The sequence below is a fragment of the Paramormyrops kingsleyae genome, chromosome 4 (genome assembly GCF_048594095.1).
Source record: "Paramormyrops kingsleyae isolate MSU_618 chromosome 4, PKINGS_0.4, whole genome shotgun sequence".
In the NCBI taxonomy this organism is placed as follows: Eukaryota; Metazoa; Chordata; class Actinopteri; order Osteoglossiformes; family Mormyridae; genus Paramormyrops; species Paramormyrops kingsleyae.
Genome location: NC_132800.1, coordinates 28602683 through 28624955, shown reverse-complemented (window position 1 = coordinate 28624955; position 22273 = coordinate 28602683). Strand labels below are relative to the sequence as shown.

The window sequence follows — 22273 nt, the reverse complement described above, 5'->3', positions numbered from 1 at the left end:
TTTAAGTACCATTTAAAACTGCTGTCTATTAAATTTTTGACCACGTAATAAATTCTTAGCTCCGTAATATCGGTACTGGTACCAAACATGAATTATTGATAAAAAGATAAGGCTTGATATCCAAGGCAGGAGACATGAGTGACACCATTTGAAGTGCATAAAGCATAAGAATAGGAAGCAGGCAAACAGGGACGGCCGGCTGTAGCGGTGCACTGGGTAGCTGTGCAAGGCTGCGGGGCCAAAGCCTAACCTAGGGGGGGGCAATGCTGCCTCCCCCCCAGCCTGTTTAATACCTTGAAAAAATTAGTAATTTCCACTGCATAAGAAGTTTTTCCCCCAGAGCCAGCCGGCGAGGTCCCTACTCCGCACAGCAGACAGACGGCCAAGCTCAGCCCATGTTGACCAGCTACGGATGATTACTACTTCTGCTCAGCTAAAGATGGAGCTACGCTACGTGAATCTGCCACGGTCACACTCACAGAGAGGACGCGCTCACAGAGAGGACGCGCTCACAGAGCGCTGTGAGAAGCGGAACCGGCAAGGAGACAGCGGCTCTGCGGCTGGAGGTTCAGGCCTGCGGCCTCTCGGCCATCGGAAGGGGAAGAGAACAGCGATTCCCCGTGGGAAATCCCAGTGGAGAAGTTTCATCTTCGCCTACCCAATTTTGCTCTCCATGAGACACAGGGACACATATACAATTGAGAGCAAAGCTTGGGGATGACAGCAGAGGGTTATCCAGCGTGCGGCACCCCAGCAGCAGGGGCTTAAGGGCCTCACTCAAGGGCCCGCGGACATGCAGCTGAAAGGTCGCCGATTCCAGCCTGGATTGCAGGCACCACAGCTCAGCCCACTGAGCCACACGGCGCCCCCGGCTTAACGCCTCCAGCTGGCAGGGGGGGGGAAGACATAGCTACCTCCTCCATCACCGATCAGCCCTGACCTCAGGACGAGACCCCCCCCCCGATCCTCAGTGATAACTCGTTTCCCTCCATCTGATCGAAAAAACAGACCCGCCATGAATTCAGCAGAGTGCCTTCAGGCTAAACGCATTACAAACCTCTGGAATGACAGCTTCTGGGGGGGGGGGGGCACGTTACAGTAACAAAAACAATCGAAAATCATCCCCCCCCCCCCCAACACTGACGTCTCAAAGGCATTTTCAGGGTTTTTGTGATAGAGCAGTGGAATATCAATAAGAAAAATACAGGCCAGCAGGAACAAAAGTAATTAATAATTTTCATTCCCCCCAGGGCACTATGGGGTAGAATAACATTAACAATAGACTCTGACTTTACTTTCATTGTTATAATTTAAACATGAAGTATCAGTTTAACTTAAAGTACACATCCCAAAATCTCCAAATCTAATTCTGTGTAATGTATCCCATTATGTAATACAGGGAGCCCAGGCAGCCGGTTCATTCAAAGTGAGTTTATAAGCTACTATGAGTGGCTATTCATCCTTATTGCCTCTATATCCTAAAGAGACAAAAAGAGATCATTCAAAAGAAACACCAAACAGATGTAGTATTAAATGCAACATTCGCCTCATGTGCAGTTATGAGCATTTAAGATCAAGATGTCAAAGGCTGAGAGGCTGGGGGACACCATGGATGTCAGATTTTAACGCCTAATGGCGATTCTAAAACTGCTTTTCAGGGGATGAAAAATAAATCATAGTATGTCATGAGCACCAGAGACGGGCCGATCCACATTCTATCCGATTCCGATACACATCTGCCGATACACATCTGCCGATACTGATACAGATTCCGATACGAGTTTTTTAACTTTAATATTTTCATATAAAAACGTTAATATTTTAAAGAAAACTAGTAAATACAAATGTAAAAATATCTATATTTTACAAACATAATGTACTGTACCACCTCATTTGTACATCTTGTTTTAAGTGTTTGTGAGGCATTTGCAGTTCGATCTGAATACCTTCCAAGCGAGGACACGCAAGTGGCAAATGCTTAAAATGCCCCACAATGTTTCTCTCACTGGCAACAGCATCACTTGCACTTCACTGCGATCGCAGCCCCTCGTGTATCACAAACTGTAGTGAGTGCGCAGAACAGCCCGAGCTTGCGACTCCCAAGTCATCCATTGCCTTTTTTCCATATTATTCGTGTTGCGTGCAGCCTGTTTAGAGGGAATTTCCACTAAACGTCGCTTCCACCTCTCAAAACTCTGCAGCTCGCTGTGCTACTAGTCATTGTTAAAAGCATAAAATACTTCCAGACAGTCACCATCTGATGTTCTTACGCTCCTCATACTGCACAGGGTATGCGCATGACCTCACTGCAGGCAGTGTTAGCGTTCAGCTTGAATTCTGCAAAACACATATCAAAATGGGACATAGCTGTCCTGCGATTGACTGTACAAATCGATTTCACAAGAAATAGGAACTCTCTTTTTACCAACTGCCGAAGACTAAATAAGGAAGTATCGGATGTGCATCGGTCACATATGTCCGATTCCTGATCTGTCCAACAGGTCTGGACCGTTGCAGATACCGATCTAAATATTAGATTATAATGTAGTTATAATGTAGAATCTCATATATTGGGAAGGAAAGGGACCCGAGCACGGGGAGTGAGGGCTTAAACGCACAGTGGGACGACTCCACTGTTTACAGGGCCAAAGGATGGAGGTGAAACAGGGCATTGACCCCTTTATCCGAAAGGGAAGATAAGAGTTTAAAGTGGCCAAAACCAGAACAAAATAGCACAACTGCCCACAGTGAAACAGAGGGCCTGTTCATATGCTCTTTCCCTGCTCCATCTCCTGCTCGGCGACCCAGATCTGACCAGCCGAGCCTGGAAACACGCTGGCGTGTGGAGCCCATGAGAGTGGGCAGCTCAGGAAACGTGCGCTATGCAGCGCAGGGAGGCCAGCCCAGCTGCTGGTTAACACGCGTGGCCTCGGTTTAATGGATCCCTCTTACAAGGGCACCCACAAAAACACTGAGTGCCACTACAGCAGCAGGGGGGGGGGGGGGGGGGGGGGAGGAGCTAAAGGGGGCCGGTCCTGCTAGGATTCACGCATAATAATCCACGTCCTCTCCCAGTGGCAGGGGGAGGAGCTAAAGGGGGCCGGTCCTGCTAGGATTCACGCATAATAATCCACGTCCTCTCCCAGTGGCAGGGGGAGGAGCTAAAGGGGGCCGGTCCTGCTAGGATTCACGCATAATAATCCACGTCCTCTCCCAGTGGCAGGGGGAGGAGCTAAAGGGGGCCGGTCCTGCTAGGATTCACGCATAATAATCCACGTCCTCTCCCAGTGGCAGGGGGAGGAGCTAAAGGGGGCCGGTCCTGCTAGGATTCACGCATAATAATCCACGTCCTCTCCCAGTGGCAGGGGGAGGAGCTAAAGGGGGCCGGTCCTGCTAGGATTCACGCATAATAATCCACGTCCTCTCCCAGTGGCAGGGGGAGGAGCTAAAGGGGGCCGGTCCTGCTAGGATTCACGCATAATAATCCACGTCCTCTCCCAGTGGCAGGGGGAGGAGCTAAAGGGGGCCGGTCCTGCTAGGATTCACGCATAATAATCCACGTCCTCTCCCAGTGGCAGGCATGCCAGCGCTGGGGCCAACATGTGCCATCAAGGCAGCAGCAAATGGCAAAACAGAAAGTCCCCGAAGTTCAGAGTTCAGAACTTAACCAAAGTAAATTAAGACACCTGCTGGCTGCTATAGCATTTAATTTTTATTTATTTTAATCATAGCCTTTACGTCCTATGTTGTTTAATGTCTTTTTAGGGAAGTGGTCCTTCTACCACTAAATACAAAATGATGAGAGTGTGTGTGTGTTTTAGTTAAATGCAATAAACAAATATCAAAATACAAGCCATCTTTTGGAAGAGGTGTAAACAATGGACAGGAAAAGCTAACACCTGTAAGGGCTGGAACATAATCAGGGCGGAAGTATGCAGGCACTGCACATCGTACATCTCAGCAGGTCCTTGACAACCACACTACACTCATTAATGAATCTGCTGAACACACCAGCCAATTTCATTTTATACACTGGAAATCAACCTCATACTGATGCTTATGCTGTTTGAATGCAGCTGTCTGGTTTTACTTAATAGGATCTAAACTTTTCACTAGGACTGTTAAAGAAGAGGAATCTGAATAAGTGAACCAGTACAAAGTGCATATGACTCACTTATTCAGACTCACCTCGTCATTCATACCCTGTTTTCTTCCCTACAAAGACATTAAACAACATTGACTGAACGAAAGTAAAGGGTATTTGCAATAGATGGCATCTAATGTATTCAATATTACCGTTTACACCGTTTCATTGCTGGTATTCTGTGATCACGTATTACATCCTTCAACGGCCTGCTCAGCTGATTACAGCAAGGCCTATCCAATGGCTCGAAATGTCCTTCAGGATCAACAAAATAACTCTTTGAAATAACTTGCCATCATTCAAAGAAGCCATGTTCTCAAATCACAACTGCGTTACTGCAACCAACACATTCAGTCAATAAAAACAATGCAGTTTTTAAAAGTGTAAATGATAAAATTCAGCACACAAACACCCCAGACCAGGCCAGTTAAATTTTTAGCTCAAAGAAAAACATAAAAGCATGAAGAAAACAAAACATACAAATAATTCACTTTTTGAAAAGCAGAACATTACATCTTTGGAGAACAACTGATCGGGGAGTTGGATTTAATTATGAGTTAAAAATGTATTGCAGGCCATTTATAACAGTCTAAGGCACATAAAATTCAACCTGCTTTTTTTTTTTTTTAATGTAGAATATAAGGCTGAACTGACGGGTACATCATAAATCTTTGTTTCTTTGCTTTGTAAGTGACCTAAGCCTCCTTCTCCAACAAGAGCAATAATCGCCTGTCAGACACCTTCACTGAGTTACTTGTCAATATCAGTAATTGACAATGACCATCCTCAACTCACAAAAACCTATTACACAGATAATGCCATTAAAAAGACAATTATCTGCCAATAAAACAATTCACTGCAAAACAGTCCCCTCGTCCTCCAGTGCTTAGGGAGAACTTTTCGTCCCACTCCAGGATGTTGTGAAAACCCACAAAAAAACGACACACATTTACCAAACACTTTCCTGGAAACTTCTCCAAAGGGGAAAGGAAAAAAAAGTAGAATTTAGGAGATGCACTGATGAATCGGTAAGGGACAGGAGTAGACTGATTTCCAACGTGCTTGGCCTGGACCCCCTTTAACCCCCTGTGCTATAAAGTCCGTACAGTATGAAGGTAGATTAAGATCAGGCTTTTTCATAACTTACTAGCGATGCAAGTATTGTATGTGCATAACATGCAATGTTGGCATTAATATTAACCTGCACCTATTATTTGGGAGAGTATAGTACACTTCAGTCTTATTTGGAGGTTTGTAAACTGAACTTTATTTTAAAGATGAGTTTAAAAAAAAAAAATCAAAAAGAGAAAAAGGTCAATGTTCTGTTCTCGTTAACTGAGGAAAAAAAAATGAAAAAATGATATATGTAACGGGCATTTGTTTTGTTATTTAAATATTTAAACCTGCTCTTGTTTGGTAAAGTAAAATATGTCATAAAGTAAGGTGTACAACAGCTCATTTTGGGTTACCCTTTTCCAGTCACAGAGAATTTGAGACTTAAGCGAGAGAAAATCCTGAAACTTAGTGCAGTTTGGGGAAAAATGTAAAGTTTTGCAATATCTTTTATTATGAAAATAAAATTTTGCATTGAAGGGAAAACTGATATTTGTTTCTATATGCTGTTCTTAGAAGGAAAATTGGAATTGGCCAGTCACACACACACACACACATACACGCACACACACACACACACACGAAATAAAGACAGACATTTGCAATCGGTGCATCTCTACTGGGATTCTTGGGGCTGTTACTGAAGCAAACCACAATTCAGATTTCAGATGTTCGATAGTAACAGGATTTCAAATGGCCCTGCTTGCGACCTCCAGAGAGGTAACTGAATTACCAGGCATTCAACAGTGCGCGTGGCTCTGCAGCTAGATGGCAGAGAAGGAAGGTCCTGTCCTGCAGGTACTGCACGGGGGCTAAGCGAGACAGCCCCTCCGCACCCATCAGCGCTTCCCAAGAGACACCACACACCCTTCTGTGGTATTTCAGTATTCTGCACGTGCTCAAAGACAAATGCGCAGTTTGAGACGTACGGTGATGCCAGAATGTGGACCTGCAAACTGTCAAAATGCCAGCTGTTGCAAAGACAGAAAGAAAACAAGACAAAAGATAAAATTCTCCTTTGGCAAAACCATGATCATAACAGACAGATAAGCATGAAGAAATCATCAAAAACGCTAGACTGCATAGGATTGAGAGACCATTCACACTACAGACAAAGGTGAGTCATCGTTAGGGGAGGAGTGACAGAGGACAAAGGCTGCAGGTTCGACACCGGACGTGCCAGATCTAGGCACAGGAGACATATATAATGCCAGTTAAGAAATGACTAAAGCCCAGACTGCTAAACAACACATGCCTGCAGTGCAACGTTAACACCTGTGAATTAGCTACTGACCACGGGTGCAAATGGCAAGGCAGGGGACATAAAAGGTGCATTAAAAGGGAATGTGGAAAAGCCTCTGCGGTGAAAAGGTAACGCTGGCAGCGCCGCAGACGGTGGCTGCACGGTGCATCTCCGTGCCGCAGACTAGTTCCCAATGGTGGTAACGGAGGAGAGCGACGAGTCTCCGTGAATGGGCTGAAATGGGCCCATCCGAGCAATCAATTTGCCGGAGCCCCTCGGTGGCTCGTGCAGCTCCCTGTAGTACACTTACCGATCATCTCGGCGAGTGCACCGAGTGCAGAGGCGGCGAGCATTTGCATAACCATGAGTAGTGAGGGAGAGACGCAGAGAAGACGTGCCAGAAACCCCCAGAAACCAAGGGCTCAAATCAAAGTAATTACTTAAGTAAGTAGGCGGCAGCCTGAAATCTATTCCCCTAAATTTTGCCGCTCTAGAGTGAGCCATGTGTCAATGGAGCGCGGTAAGTGTGGGGAATGCAGCACGTCTTCCTGAAATGGGGCCTGCGATTGCACTCTCTGCACATCTTCTGCTGCGTTTTTATTCCCCGAATTCCGGGCCACAGCTACAAGCCAAGGTCCTTCATCTGCCCTGGTGTCTGCGCAGCGCAGCTGCAAGCGAGACATAACCTAATCTGACACGACAGCCGCGTTTCAGTGGACACAGCAAAAACCTAATGTCTGGGCCCATCAGCCCCTGAACGCGCATCCAGAACAGCCTTCCGCTGGGCAAATCGTCAGGCCTTTTCCGTAAGAAAAGCCAGAATTACAGATAAAGAGCCAAGAAAGAGGATCAGCGTTTCCATACAGGAGCTGTAATGGTATATCATGGCATCATGTTATATAACGCTATAGAAAGCATCGCTGTTACACCACATTTAAGGGGAGGAAGACTAATCTCAAGTTAGACTAAGACTGCACCATTTTTAATATCAGAGATGTGAGAGGCTTGGACAATGAGTAAATTAATAAATTCAGTTCCAGAATCCGCTGGTAGGTGTCCATTAAGAGACGAAATTAACAGCCAATACAATGAGGCGTTTAAACTTTAAGCCGATGCATGTTCACATCTCCATCTGCAGTCGGAATTCTGCATATGAATGCCAGCGTCGATTGGGTCATTTCCTGGATATAGAGACAGACAGTGGGTGACGGGCTTCCAGGTAAACAGACACAGCACAGAGGAGCAACGCCACAGAGAAAAGCTGCCCGGGCCGCGTCGGGCCGCGGTGCCGCTGGAGCGAGCGAGAGAGAGAGAGAGAGCGAGAGAGAGAGCTGCTCTGCCGCAGGAGCTGCCGTACGATGATGGGAGGCCGGCTGATCGATCTGGGCGCCTGTTCCGCCCATCGAGGGCAGCTGCCCACCTGGTCTCCGTCCAAGGGGAGCATTTACACCTGCAGAAAACAGGTCCCGTGTTCGGAAACATTTAAACCTGGGATGGGGCGTTTGCCATGTCATGCTCAGCTTACTTGTATGTTCTGTGAAAAATGAATGCATTGTGTAACTGAAATTACTGAACATCGAAAGAGCAACATCGTTAGCCGGATGAGGCCAGAGGTTCACGCTGCATCAGCTGTCGCTCGTAGCTCTAACACACCCCTTCCCCACACACACACACACACACACACACACACACACACACACACACAGGAGGCAGATTAGCTGAAGGGCCACAGACCCTAAAGCACATCCATCCTGACTGATTGCAGGATCGCGTGTGTGCCTCACTCTGTGTGGGGGAGGGGTCTGCTTGTGAGCCCCTAGCCAACGTGCAGCCCTTAACTCCTTATTTGCCACAAGGCTGTACGGCTGAATTAATTATTGCCGTCTCCTGGCAACCACAATCCCTGCACCCCTGCGGGCTGCCTGCGTCGATACCTTATTGCAGCATATGGGGGGGGGGGGTGTACCCAGGTGTCACGACACGCAGCACGCCCTGCACGCTGACATGTGCCACCTTCATGTGGACACTGACGCATTTGCACACAAAAGCATCCGCCTGTCCTTGCCGTTCCTGAAGCAGGTCTGGCAGTAGATGAGGCTCTTTGCCATCAGATGTCCACAGGAACTGCTCTGGTGGTGACCTTCCTCCCTGCCGGCCAGATGCCCGAATATGCCTCTTAATCAGGCTGATGGCACAGACACAAAAAGCAATAGCGTAACCGAAGCCCCTTTTAAAAACCTGCTTTACAAAATAAGTGAATACACAGAAAATGAGTTTCTAGGTAGAAAGCCCATTCATCCGCGCTCACTTCTTCGCTCAGCGCATTTCATTTAAATATGGTTGGGACAGGCAGCTGAAATCTCAACATACAGACATGTTTTCAGTTCCTCAAAATTCAACCAGTGGACACTCCAAAGAGACCACACATGCACACACCCTCACACACACATAATCCCAAAGACGAGGCCTGGCTATGAAGCAGCGCCACAGACACGCCTTACATAAGACACACCCTTCTTTCATTTGAGCCGACCACAGCTTCGGGGAAGGGGGGGGATTCCCAGTTTCCCAGACAGCTCATGGTACACAACATAGATTCCTGCTATCTGGTCGGCGACTTCCTCATCAAGCCTCCCTGTGACTCACGTTTCCCGTCTCCATCTGCAAGCGATTACATCGCCGGGGCGCAACATCAACATAACGTCCCCAAAGAGCCAAGAGTGCAGGACACACCCAAAAATAAGACTAATCCTGACTGGTCAGCCCGGCGTGGCCCTCCCTGCACATCTGAAACCTGACTGGTCAGTCCGGTGTGGCCCTCCCTGCACATCTGAAACCTGACTGGTCAGTCCGGCGTGGCCCTCCCTGCACATCTGAAACCTGACTGGTCAGCCCGGCGTGGCCCTCCCTGCACATCTGAAACCTGACTGGTCAGCCCGACGTGGCCCTCCCTGCACATCTGAAACCTGACTGGTCAGCCCGACGTGGCCCTCCCTGCACATCAGCAGCGGGGTCAGATCTGAAAGACCACGGCCGCATCCACGAAAGCCCTGCCAAACAGGGTGACATTTCCAAAGCGACACACCACAGCAGATATGTACAAAAGAAAGGTAACCTGCTAAACACAGAATGCCGATTGCCAAGCCGCGGCCTCGGTGCTATGGTCTGCAGCCTTGAGACATTACAGAGCGGGCCACCAGCCCGCTCCAGAGAGGGTGCAGCCGCTGCTTACCACTGGCATGGCTCCTCTCACACTGCCAACAGCAGCAAACATACCAGCACAAAAACACTCACTGCAGGGCAGATTGTCTACCCGAGGAGCCGCCCACCTTGCAGGCGAACGGAGTATGTGTGCGTATGGCACCATTTCACAGAGAACTGGGAGCACAAATGCTGCCCCTCTGGCCCAAGAGCTCAGACCACCTGACCAAGCTACAAAAAAATAAATAAATGGAGGGGTCCAGAAAGAGCATTCTGCATCTGGGGCCTATATGACACTACAGTGTGACGGAACATCATCTGCTGGGGTTAGGATAACCGGCTGTGTGACATGGTAAGGCACTGATTAACAATGTCTAGACATAACAGTGCGAGACACATAGGGGTGTGTCTCGGGGTGTGTCTCAGGGTGGGTGGGTGGGGGGGCAGCCAGGGGAAATGTTAAGCTGGTCTTAATTTTTTTAGTTACCAATGAAAAACCGCTATAACAAAAGAGCTTTTTCTTAATTCTGGAATAGCTTTTCATTATTTTTAAGTGATTCAGATGTGCAGAATTACATTTTTGGAATAAAAACCATACTTCCCGTATATAAACATTTACTGTAAAACTCTCTGGAAATGAGAATTTTTCACAATTACTCATATTCCAGTCATAGAAATCCCAGATGAAAAAAAAACCACACTTTACATACCCACCCTAACTGATAACTGGAATTTATATTGGTCAGCACTGCATGTTAAAACATGAGCTTCAGAACTTCATTTCCCTGCTTTATACCGTCCAGTTAAGTCAGAAGCACTAGCAGCATTCAGTTTCATGTCGGGATCTTTCTCCTGCTCTGTGCTAATGCAGCCAACTTGGTATCTGTACCATACAACACATAATGTTACCACCTGACTACATGTGCTTATGTGTAAGCTATGCATGGAGAATGTTAGTACACATCAATTCACTGATCCATTTCTTTAAGGGCTAGGATAAGAGAAAGAGAAACTCTTTTGATGTGCATTTAGTAACTAATAGGCCCAAGAGAAGCCATTAATTAACAAAGCAATCCTCTCATAGCCAAGCCAGCAACATCTAAACAGAGGCCATGCCGAAGCGACTGGGGTTTGAGGACCTGGGCGTGGCCCAGCTGGCGCTCCATGTTCTCCTCTTTGGCAGAAGTTTGCACAAGGAGCACTTGAAAGATTCCGAGAACCCAGACTTCAGGTGGTCCGAAAGCACGTCCCGGTTAAACGCCAGACTCACAAAGTCAGTGTGCAAATCATCTGAGCACTGAAAACACACCAGCAGCAGACGTCGCTGTGCTCTCTGCCAGTGACCTTCTCTCTGAAGTCACCGCTGAGACCGCACAGCTTACAGCAGACCCCCTGCCCGCAGCAATAACGCTGCACTGGACAGGGGGCACCACACGTGCCTGTGCACACCAAGGAAACTGCGGCAAGCACATATGTAAGTTTCACACTCCAGTCACAGCTCGGATGTGACCAGTCTCTCAACGGAACTGAATATGTGACCTAATTCTACACTTTCTATGTCCACCTACTGCCAAAAAGTAGTAAAGGATATTTCGTCAAATTTTAGTGCACATTAACAATGCATTATTTTCATTTTTTAAAATGTGGGAAATTCACTTTGTAGGGTCTAGTCCATGTCATTCATCAGGTTAAAATGATCAATAAACTGAAGAATTTACAGCTATAATGACCCAGGGAACCACAAAGCTGCGCCTGAAAACAGCACATGCGGGAGGGACCATACAGCAAGAGGCAGGCAAACAGGACGAGGTACCGGTGGCACTTTGCTTAAGGGCCCTTACTTTAACAGCCCTGGAGGGGGGGCAGGGGCAGTAACCCTCTGAGCTGAAGCCACACTTATTCATCAAGAGAAAATGAGGCATTATCAGGACATTTGGCGTAAGTGGCAAAGCGGTTCTGCCCATCTCCAGCTAGAAGTTATCAGAAACAGACTGGGAGTCGGAAACGAGACCGGTGCTATTTTGCAATATGACACAGTGTCTGGAGAGGGACCTGCGAACAAGCGATCTCAGGCACGCAGCAAGTTCAGCCTGTCCTTCATGTGGTGCATGTCGTATTTGAGCCGTCAATTAGGCGAGACTGCACTTAAACTGTCCCCCAGAAGAACCAGCCAACTTAATCCGCTAATTATCTTGCCTAAATAGCGTTGCAGAACTGCAACACACACTTTAGGAAGCCTTAAATACAACATGATGGCTTAAAAGGTCCAATTATATAGAACACAATTTCAATTTCAAATGTGTGCGCAACAGTTCAACGAACACAAAAAAATAAAGAAAAACAGAAATAAATTTCTTGCAGAGTCAATTCAGGACATTTCACAACATTTAAAAACTACTTTGAGAAAAGCAGGCTGCAGCCATGCTTAATGAACAAACAAATGACAAAACATTTTCATTCTTGTCAGTAATAATTAGTTTAACACCAGAGACAGTCACTGAGCTTAGTGCTGCAATGACGGTGAAGCAATGTTTCTGCTGGGATATCTGAATGAATGCCTCGTGCAGCAAAGGTGCACAGCCACACCTTTCAGTGGTGACAGAAGTAGAATCCTATTCACCAAAACCTTAAAGAAAATGCACTGGACAGGAGAAGTACAAAGTGGAAGTATTACGGGAAAATCCAGTGACACGCACACGTCAATGACAAAAACAAAATAACTCACTGAAATTACAAAACTGCAGCACGTTTGAGCTAATCCTTGCTTCTGGGTTGAGCATCCTTTACATCATCCGAGTTATTGCAACTGCCGCTGAAGTCAAGCAGAAAATATAGAGTAACTCCACGGAGACCCTGCGCCTTTAGCCAAAACAGAATGCCTGCCTACACACGTTTCCCCGTTACCTTCTGCACATCGCTACGGCTTTCACCTTGACAGACCATTAAGAAACAATTAATTGCTTTAGTGTTTAGAAGGGAGGGGGAATAAAAATAACCATCACACTTATGTCTCTATTATTAATCAGATTATAAACCAAATGTTTCCTTTTACATTCTGGAATTTGAGGGTTCAGAGTCACAGTACTCAAATTCTGTCAAAATTCAATTGACATTCAGTACACCCACACAATTAAGGTACCACTGGAAAACAATGACATATATGTGAAATCACACACTTAAGCAAAAGGGGAATCAGACAGAATATACTGGAACAGGTTCCCAAGTCCTTTGTTCCAGGCTCAGTGTATGGATAAGCACAGGTATTGGCACTGCATCACTGCCCATCTCCCTCCCAGATAATGAAAATTACAGGTGACTGGACCTGCTGATTTGCATAAGGTAAGAAATACCTAAAATGCTATAAGAAAAATGTTCAGGCAAATACCCCGAATATCATGATAAGTCGGCTCAACGAAAGCAGGGGCAGCATCACACATCATCCTCTATGAAATGTTTTTTTTTTGTTAATATTGTTAGCATCTTTGGGTTTTGAAAAGCACTGCACAAATCTAATTAATTAATAATAATAATAATAATAATAATAATAATAATAATAATAATAATATACAGACAAACAACATAGGCGGATGACAGACAGTCTCTCAAGACATCCTTTTTGATGTCACAAAGAAAGTGTTTTGTTAAACTACACAGGTAGGAATCAAAATTGGCAATAGTACTGATCCCCTTCAACAGAACTGCAGAGTAACTTACTGAAGCAAGAGAAGCGCATTTAAAATAACACTGTCCACGGGACCAAGGAGTTGACTTACTCTGCATTAGAATGCCAAAGACGTGTGATCTAAAGGAATTTAATTATGGTGTGATTGTTGGTGGCAGCATCTCAGAAATGGCAACCCTCCTGAGATTCCGGTACCAATGTCTATAAATGTATAGACAATGGTACAATAAAGAAACATCCAGGCAGGGGCAGGGCTGTTGTTAATACTTTGTTAATGAAATGGCCCAGAGGAGAATGGCCAGACTCGGCTAATAGGAAAGCCGAAAGCGCAAAAATAACAGTGCAATAAAACAGTGGTGTACAGTGGTCTGAATACTGACATACAAATTCTCTGGGAACAAATGGCGATCCCACATTATACTATGTAGGGATACCTAATAAAATGGCCTGACTACTTCCTGTAGGTACATGGCAGGTCAGTCTTTGGGTCCCAATCCTCAGTAACTGCTAAAGCAGTGACTTCCAACTCCAAAAACATCCACCTGCTGGAAAATACAGTCTGATTGCATTCCAGGTACTTAATTGTATAGCAGGTTTGACTATTTGTTGCTTATGCAAGAAAATCAGTCTTCAGTGTGCTCGGCCTGGACTAGAGACCGGCTGGTCAGTCTCATTATTTCTGATACTGAACCGGTCCGTTTTATGCATGCACCACAGGTCACACGCACAGTGGTGCAGGCAATAACCTCACAGCTGCCTGCACACTAACAGCCACACGATAAAATGTCATTAGCAAGCAAGTTCTTCATTGTGAGTGAAGACGACACAAAGACTGCAATCTGTAATACAAGTAAAGCCACAGTAAACCGTGGGGGTGAAGCATCAGAAGGTAAACTTTAAAATGATTATTAAACATATGCTACATAATCTTGAAAAGGAATAATCATCAAAATTGCAAAGCTAACCAAGGTGTTTTCCAACGAGTGTAAAAACGTTTCAGTGAAACTTTAACCCCCTGCGCTATAATGTCCGTACAGTATGAAGGTAGATTAAGATCAGGCTTTTTCATAACTTACTAGCGATGTAAGTATTGTATGTGCATAACATGCAATGTTGGTATTAATATCAACCTGCACCTATTATTTGGGAGAGTATATTAGACTTCACTTTTTTTGGAGGATTGCAAGCTGTGGACTTTAACACGAGTAAAAAAGAAGAAGAAAAAGGTCAAGCATCGTGTTCTGGTTAATTTAAACAAACTGGAAAATGATATACCGGTAAGTAACTGGCATTTGTTTTATTTAAATCTGTTGCACCGGCTCTTGTTTGGTAAAGTAAAATGTGTCAGATAAAGTAGGGTGTACAACAGCTCATTTTGGGTTAATTGTTATTTGTACCCTTTTCCAGTCACAGAGAATTTGAGACTTAAGCGAGAGAAAATCCTGAAATTTAGTGCAGTTTGAGGGAAATTGTAAAGTTTAGCAATATCTTTTACTATGAAAATAAAATTTCACATTGAAGGAAAAACTGATTTTTGTTTCTATATGCTGTCAATTATAGTTCTTAGAAAGAAAATCGGAATTGGCTGGTCACACCTGCAAACAGAAAAAAACAGAAATCGGAAACAGCCAAGAAAACGCATCATAATGGCAAAAATGCTGAAAAATTCAATTGTTGACAGCGAATGTGGTATTTTTTTGTCAGTGGGAAGATGCACAGGGCAGTGAATTACATGAGGATGTTGGTGAAACAAGTGTTTGCAAAATTTCTAGCTCCTGTAAAAGGCAACAGCACATATATAAACACACACTGGACATTCAACATGGGTTAAGTCAGAGAAAGTTCATATTCTGGTCGAGAGAATGCAACCGTTCACTTACGAAGTGAAAATGTAACCTAAATGTCACACCTGTGTGAGGAACTGAACCGAAAGATTTCCACAATGTAACAATACCCATGTATGCACAGGTAATGTTTGCATTTCAGAAGCGCGGACCGTTATGTTTTATTTATCGGTTCTCGGTGATCCTGTGGGGAAAATCCCGCAGGGAAACGATGTACGCGTGTCTGTGCATACTAAAGCACACAAAGATGGGAACGAGAACGAGCTGTTCACTGCTCCATCCATCAAAACAGCGGAAAAGGCGCGCATCCCAGCTGTTTGGTAGAGAGACGCGGGATTGCACGGCACAGTATCTGAATTCCATCGCGTCATGATGCCGATGCGATCCGACTCGCTTAAGGAACTACTAACGCAACAAGAACGATACTTTGACATACTACTTTACACTGTTATTTATACATAACGGGATATATATTCTTTCCTTTCACTATATAAAAACCAGCGTGGTGATAACGTGGGCACTCGCATGGTGCAACTGTCTGCACCCAGAGAGGCTGTATTGAAATGTCAACATAGCAGAACAAACTGCCATATGCCCCGCGATCATGTGCCCGTGCAATTCAAAACTGTGAAGGTGTAACACGAGTGAGAATTAAACATATGGAGCTGGTCATCAGAGCGTCCTTTCCTCGCCAGCCCGGCCACAGCGTGCCAGCCGCGGGGAGCAAACGGACGGGGAACGCTGCGACCAGCAATAATCACGGGCGGTACGAGATGGGCGTGTGACGGTCCGGAGGCAAACCCAGCGCTTTCCGAACGGCTCTGACCCAGTAAGACCACCATCCCAAGTTGCTTTAAAACGGTTTGGTAGTATAAAATTTAAACAGTAATAAAATGACCGTCTCGATGCTCACTGTGTGATGCCAATACACTACCGATCTCGTCCTTCAACAAGTATCCGAGAAGACAAAGGCGCTGCCTGCAGGAAAACAGCCCGCTTCACTCACCGCACATCTATCCATCCGTCTGTTCTCCGTGTTGAAAACTAGAAATCAATGTAAGGTTATACAAACTGACATGGCGAGGTAACTACATATCCATCTAAACTGGACACACACATGCGTTTGACAATAGGCGACGCGCGAGCCAGGTTAACATGCTGAAATGTCATCTGGAAACTGAAGGCAAACGATTCGCTCTCAATAGCGACTATCGATGTCAGACATTTGTATCACTGTTGGACTGTTTGTATAGTTAGTGGCACAGACGTCCCCTGCACCACGGCACGGGCAAGCAAACAAACAAACAAACAAACACACACACACACACACACACACACACACGGCAGCGCTACACACAAACAGGCCGCTGACCGTACGGGCTCACACTCAGCCCCACTCCCGCTGTAACACCCTCCGTCCGCCGCGGCCACGTCCTAACTATACGCCCGGTGGCCGTCCGAGCGCCGGCTGCGGTTCGGTTCGTCCCAGTCACGCAGGAAAGCCGCGGGGCAACTTGGCAGAGCGCGGCTGCGGCGGGGCTCCGCTCGTCGTGGCGGGGGCGACCAGGCACCGCTGGGCTGGAAACCAGTTAGGCGACTTTGGAGCTGGCTCTAATCTCGGACCGGCCGCGCCAAAGCCTAATTAAGCTGTAGTGACTTTCCGTTTTCCCCCTCCCTATCGCTGTCGTTTTCTCCTCCTTAGGAGGAGCTCGCAAGTCACACAACAATAACGATTCCTGACGGCGCGGCTCGCTCTCTGACCTGCGCCATCTTTGAAAACAGTCTTTAGGCAGCGAGTCTTGAAAACAGCAACGTAAAAAGAGGGGGGGGAGCCCTAGACTCAAAACCAAACTTTAAAAACCGATTCAAAGTGCAAAAGCATTAACGGTGCCTGGCCGCATGCCTACCTTCGGCTTGTCGTAATCCCGTCCCCGAAAGCAGGACTAATGACACCAGACAAACGAAAAGTGCGTCCATCGCAGCTCTAAGTTACTCCAGACTCGCGAGCCAGCAGGCTGCCTCTCTAAAAGAACTTCTCCAGTCTTCGCTCGAGGAAAAAAACAAACATCTGATTGGCTGGCGCCGCTGTCACGCCACGCCCAGCTCGCGCGAAACGGCCTCCTCGCTCCCGGCGCTCCACAAACGCCTGTCACGAGCGCCGGTCCGGGCTGCGGCGGCTGCGATCGAGCAGCATGCCAGTGGGAAATGCCAAGATTAATACGTCGGAAGACAGGGGCAGCTGCCAATGTCACGGACATCTTGCTTTGTATGTGAGCCAAACTCTAATCATATGCGGTTACTTTGCAAGTGCATTCAGTTTCGGGAAACACATGCGCAGGCAGACTGACAGTGTCTCAGTCGTTTGTTTTGTATCTTAATTACTTACTGATTGGTTATTTGGTTTATTATAGTAAGAGTTTCCGCTTATGTAAATCAAGTTTATGAAGGTAAAGACGCGGGTTCCTTACTATTGTATATAATATTAATAGTTTTTGTAACATTGACGGTATTAGTAATATTTGATCACGATTTAAATTTTGCATGTGGATTTGTGTCTAGTATTATTTTCTATAATCCAGCGGTGCTATTCTTTCGCAATAACAAATTTCAAAATCACGTCTCAAGCATGCGCAATCTTCACAATCTATAGCCGAAACGTAAACAATGGCAGAAATGCGGGCATAACAATCCACCATGTCTACATCTCTGAAAATCATTTGTGACATTTAACAGTGTGTCGAGCGATTTTTTTTTTAATACAAATGCATATTTACAGTCTATTAATAAGTAAGGAAATCACTAGCGTCAGGTTTTTCCAACACAAATTTACCTATCAAGTGATAGCAAATAAAATAAGAAAAAGCTGAAAAACAGACTAGAAATCGGAGGGGGAAAACTTCGCTTTATATGTATTTATTTTTTCACCATGGCGTCTTAAAATATAAAAGACAGAAAAAAAACATAAAACATAAGGAGCATCTTGTCAAATAAAATCTATAGTACAAAAGAACTGAAATTTGCTACATCCACGAAATCTTTAAAACATTGGTGATATAGTGGGAATCGTTTAATTAGCCTATACAAAACCAAAACTCTCAAGACTAATGTCTATAGATGAACTCACGTGGGAAGTTTATTTTAGTGTAGTATAGGCTTAATATAATGCATATTTAAAAGCGTATATTAGGTTAACAATTAATTTATTTGTAATGATACCGTAAAAGCAAATGATGGTTAGTGAAAGATCAAATGAGTAAGTGCCGCAGGGGAATGTGCGCGTGCCGCGCGCAGCCCTTCGAAGCCGGCTATCAGATTACCGTAAACCACGTTTTGTTTGGGTTTGCTCGTCGCTCTCGCAAAAGCATTATTAGCATACATTTTCTATTGATGTTTTGAAATACAGCTCCTGAACCAATTAAAGACCATTTTAAAATAGTGTTTATAGGAGCTTATAAAGCGTGAATACAATGCCTGGGTGATTTATGAGCCTCCCTTCACTCTATGAATAATTAAACATGTTTTGTAAATTGCTTTCTTCACCTACACAAATAACTGAACGGTATCTGTGTAACATACGCTTAAAAATGTATTTCGTTTACATCTTCTTTGTCGACTGACCTTAAAGTTCAATAACCCAGAGGACGAAAAATTAGCTAATTTTTATATTTGACATAATAACCACTCTCTACAGCTATATACTGGGTTAGACAAGCATGTTTATTTCACCCTTACATTTTTTATTGCTAGTAATAAATAGAAAAAAAACATGCAGCGGTGTATTCCCATTAAGTCTAATATTTTTTGGCAAGAAATTCAACATTTATGCAATCTATTACTTCCTTTAAAAGCTGGTTACAAACACAATATTTGACATAATTTGATGGAGATACTAACATAAATACATCCGCCTGTTTATGGCTTCAGGCCTGAACTTCAGTTGCGTGGCGTGACACCAGCTGTTAAATTAAGATAAAATCTTGAAGGAAGAAGGTGAAGATAAAAGAATTTGCTTCTAACCAAAATATAAATATATAACAGTTATGACACAGAAAAACTAATGCAAAATGTACCACAATCCTGAACTAAATCCAGGAAATATAAAAGAGTAGCTTGTCATGTCTAAACAGAAGTAGTGAATATAGATGAAAGTATAGCTGTTAAGAATTAAGATGTCATTTGTGTGTAAAGTTACGAGATCTGTCAGCATGAACTGTACAGGTGGGATATGGGGGCATTAAGAGGGGATCATGAAAGCACATGGCCGGACACTTTTATTCCTGCGCCCTTACTGGACATCGCCACTTCCCACAGGTCCACACCAGCACACGCTTGCCCAGTCTGTGGGCGGAGACGGATGCCTGGCCATTGTCTGGTCCCAGTCTGGAAGTCTGCTGCTCTTACCGCCGGTTCTGTACTCGCTGCAGGAAAGCGTCCCCAAAGAGAGAATCGGCGTGGAATGCTGAGTTCAGGGTTTTGCAACGCTGTTTGATTGTCAAATGAACTGTGCCCCCAACCCCCCCCCCCCCTGAAAACAGGCAGGCGGGCACTGGTGGGGGCTTGGCTGGCTGCTCTATCTGCCACCCGCTTCGGCTTTGTGTCACTGTGTCTGAATCTGTTTCACTCTGGGACCTGGTCCCTGCAGGAGAAGGGGGGAGCGAAAGCTGGGCAGGGCGCCTGAGAAGGTCTTTGTCTCTAATACCTCAAGATGTGTGATTCGATTTCATTTTATCGAACGATATGCCGCTTTCTCCACAGTGCTTTCCATTAATGAATGGAATAATTATCTCCAAAGAGCCAAATTAACTTGTCGCCACACAAGACAGGTGTCAAGAAAAACATGAAACACGAGAGCTGTGAGAGGGAATCTCTTCACCTTTCACTGGATTAAAAAAATCTGCCATTTGTTTAATGTTTAACTTACCAATACAGAAATTCTATCAGTAAAAATGGATATGTATATACACAAGTTTAAATGTATACATACACGCACAGACAGCAGTTTACTCTGCGTGAATTAACTTGAAACATGAAGACTTTGGGAAAGATTAGTGAATTGCATGTGGTACGGGGTTATAGAACCAAACAAACGGGGTTATAGAACCAAACATGATTAATCTTAGATGGCACCAAATATTTGTAAAGTTTCTCTGCCTGTAAAGTTTCATTTATGGCTTTTGGTTGCTTTGTTTTTGAGGAATATTACAAGATGCTGCATTTCACTGTTAATTATATGAACATAGAACTACATTCCTCATCATCATTTTCTGTCATTCAGCATGTAACACAAATTGTGTTTTTTTTGTCCTTTAAGATCTTTCCAAGCCCCCCTTTTAAAATGGACCCGTTGTTGTACCATGTGACAGCAAAACTGTTCTTGTTGTACCATGTGACAGCAAAACTGTTCTTGATGTTCCTGACGTGCATCACGTCTTGCTGCTATTTTTAGCATGTCATCAGAACCTGTCACATCAGAACCTTATCCCGGTAAGCACCGGAAGCCTTTTATGCCAGGATGCTCCGGCACCGAGCGAGGAACCAGCTGCGGCCACAGTGCATCCAGGGGTGCATGTGAAAAACACAGTCCGTGATTCCGTGGGTCATGTGTCAAACGACAGCCTTAACGGCTAGTACACGCTAACACGCTAAACCGAATGCTACTGCTCTGAGCCAGGCAGGTCGTCTCGAATACGAGTCTGTTTCGTTAACAGTAAATCATCTGAAAGCTGCAGCTACCAACACAGTCATGCTTTATGTTGTGGTAAAATATTCTGTGTCATAAGTGGCAGTTTGTCCTGGACAGAAACTGGGACACACCAGTCTACGATCAAGGGGAGTGGAAGCTCTGATTATCCCCTGGGGAACACAAGCGCTAGGGACAGTTGTGAGCAGGAGTGAAAGGCAGGAGTGAGAGGCAGGGGTGAGAGAAAGTGGTGAGCGGTAGGAGTGAGTGGCAGGAGTGAGAGGCAGGGGCCCGGCCAGGCCCGTCCGTACTCACGGCAGCAGATGCAGAGGGGCCAGATGGTGCGAGAAAGGACTCTGAAGGTACCTGCCCAGACATCTGGTGAGGCTCCATTAACACCTGAATAGAAGACGACCTTAATGGGCTCCCAGAGCCGTCCGTGTAATGATCTACAGACACCCCAATCAGAGAAGACATCCAGCCCCTATGACCGTTTGACATTCCTGATTGAAACATCAATAAAGCACGAAATAAACCTGCACGCAATGTCAAACTGTACAGGCCATTATCCAGCTGTTATACAGTGAGCTGGTAACCATTGCAGCTGCTATACAGTGAGCTGGTAACCATCACGGCTGATACTAGACACCACACGCAGCAAATTCAGCAGTTACATTTCTTGTAAGGGCAAAGCAGACTAGTTATTTTATTAGGGGAAGATACGGGTCGGTTATTTTACAGGTAGAAAATAAGGTGTCGGATATCAAAGATAGAGAGAAAGAAGCTTTGTTCAGAAATGAAATCTTATTTTTAAAAAATGTACGCTGTTTCACTGTAACAGTGCTGCTTGTTACGTTTTAATTGTAAGGTGGCTTTGTTGTGTATGTTGGCGTGCATTGTATCGCCGTGTCTGTTGGCGCGCATTGTATCGCCGTGTCTGTTGTCGCGCATTGTATCGCCGTGTCTGTTGGCGCGCATTGTATCGCCGTGTCTGTTGGCGCGCATTGTATCGGCGTGTCTGTTGGCGCGCATTGTATCGGCGTGTCTGTTGGCGCGCATTGTATCGCCGTGTCTGTTGGCGCGCATTGTATCGCCGTGTCTGTTGGCGTGCATAGCTTGCCACGACAGCTCCCGCCTTTCAGCAGCCCAGGCCGGTCAGTGACGGCCCGTTGCGAAGACGCCGGCCTTCTCCCCACGCTCGTCTATTTCCAGGACAAACAGCTGGTTACGCTACAGGCTAGCGTAGCGCCATTCCGCTATTCTGGGAAACACAGCGGGACCCAGCCTCGTCAGCGGCGCACTCGCGGCTCTCCGACTCGTGGGCGATTAAGTATGCGGTGCTGTAAGCACTACATGCCGTGCCGTC

General features: G+C 45.5%; 1 protein-coding gene and 1 long non-coding RNA gene across 2 annotated transcripts in view; one reads left to right on the top strand and one right to left on the bottom strand.

The window, feature by feature from the left end:
* LOC111851387 (TGF-beta receptor type-1-like) overlaps window positions 1-17279 on the bottom strand; it is a 32376-nt gene extending 15097 nt beyond the window's left edge. The window contains exon 1 of the mRNA XM_072711033.1: window positions 17135-17279. Within this exon, the coding sequence (XP_072567134.1) occupies window positions 17135-17204 (70 nt within the window). The 5' untranslated portion in view covers window positions 17205-17279. The remainder of the gene's footprint in view (window positions 1-17134) is intronic.
* Window positions 17280-17362: 83 nt separating this feature from the next.
* On the top strand, window positions 17363-20477 carry LOC140588803 (uncharacterized). Its single transcript, XR_011990000.1, has 2 exons — window positions 17363-17493; window positions 19539-20477. It is a non-coding gene; the product is annotated as an uncharacterized lncRNA (long non-coding RNA).
* Window positions 20478-22273: the final 1796 nt, after the last annotated feature.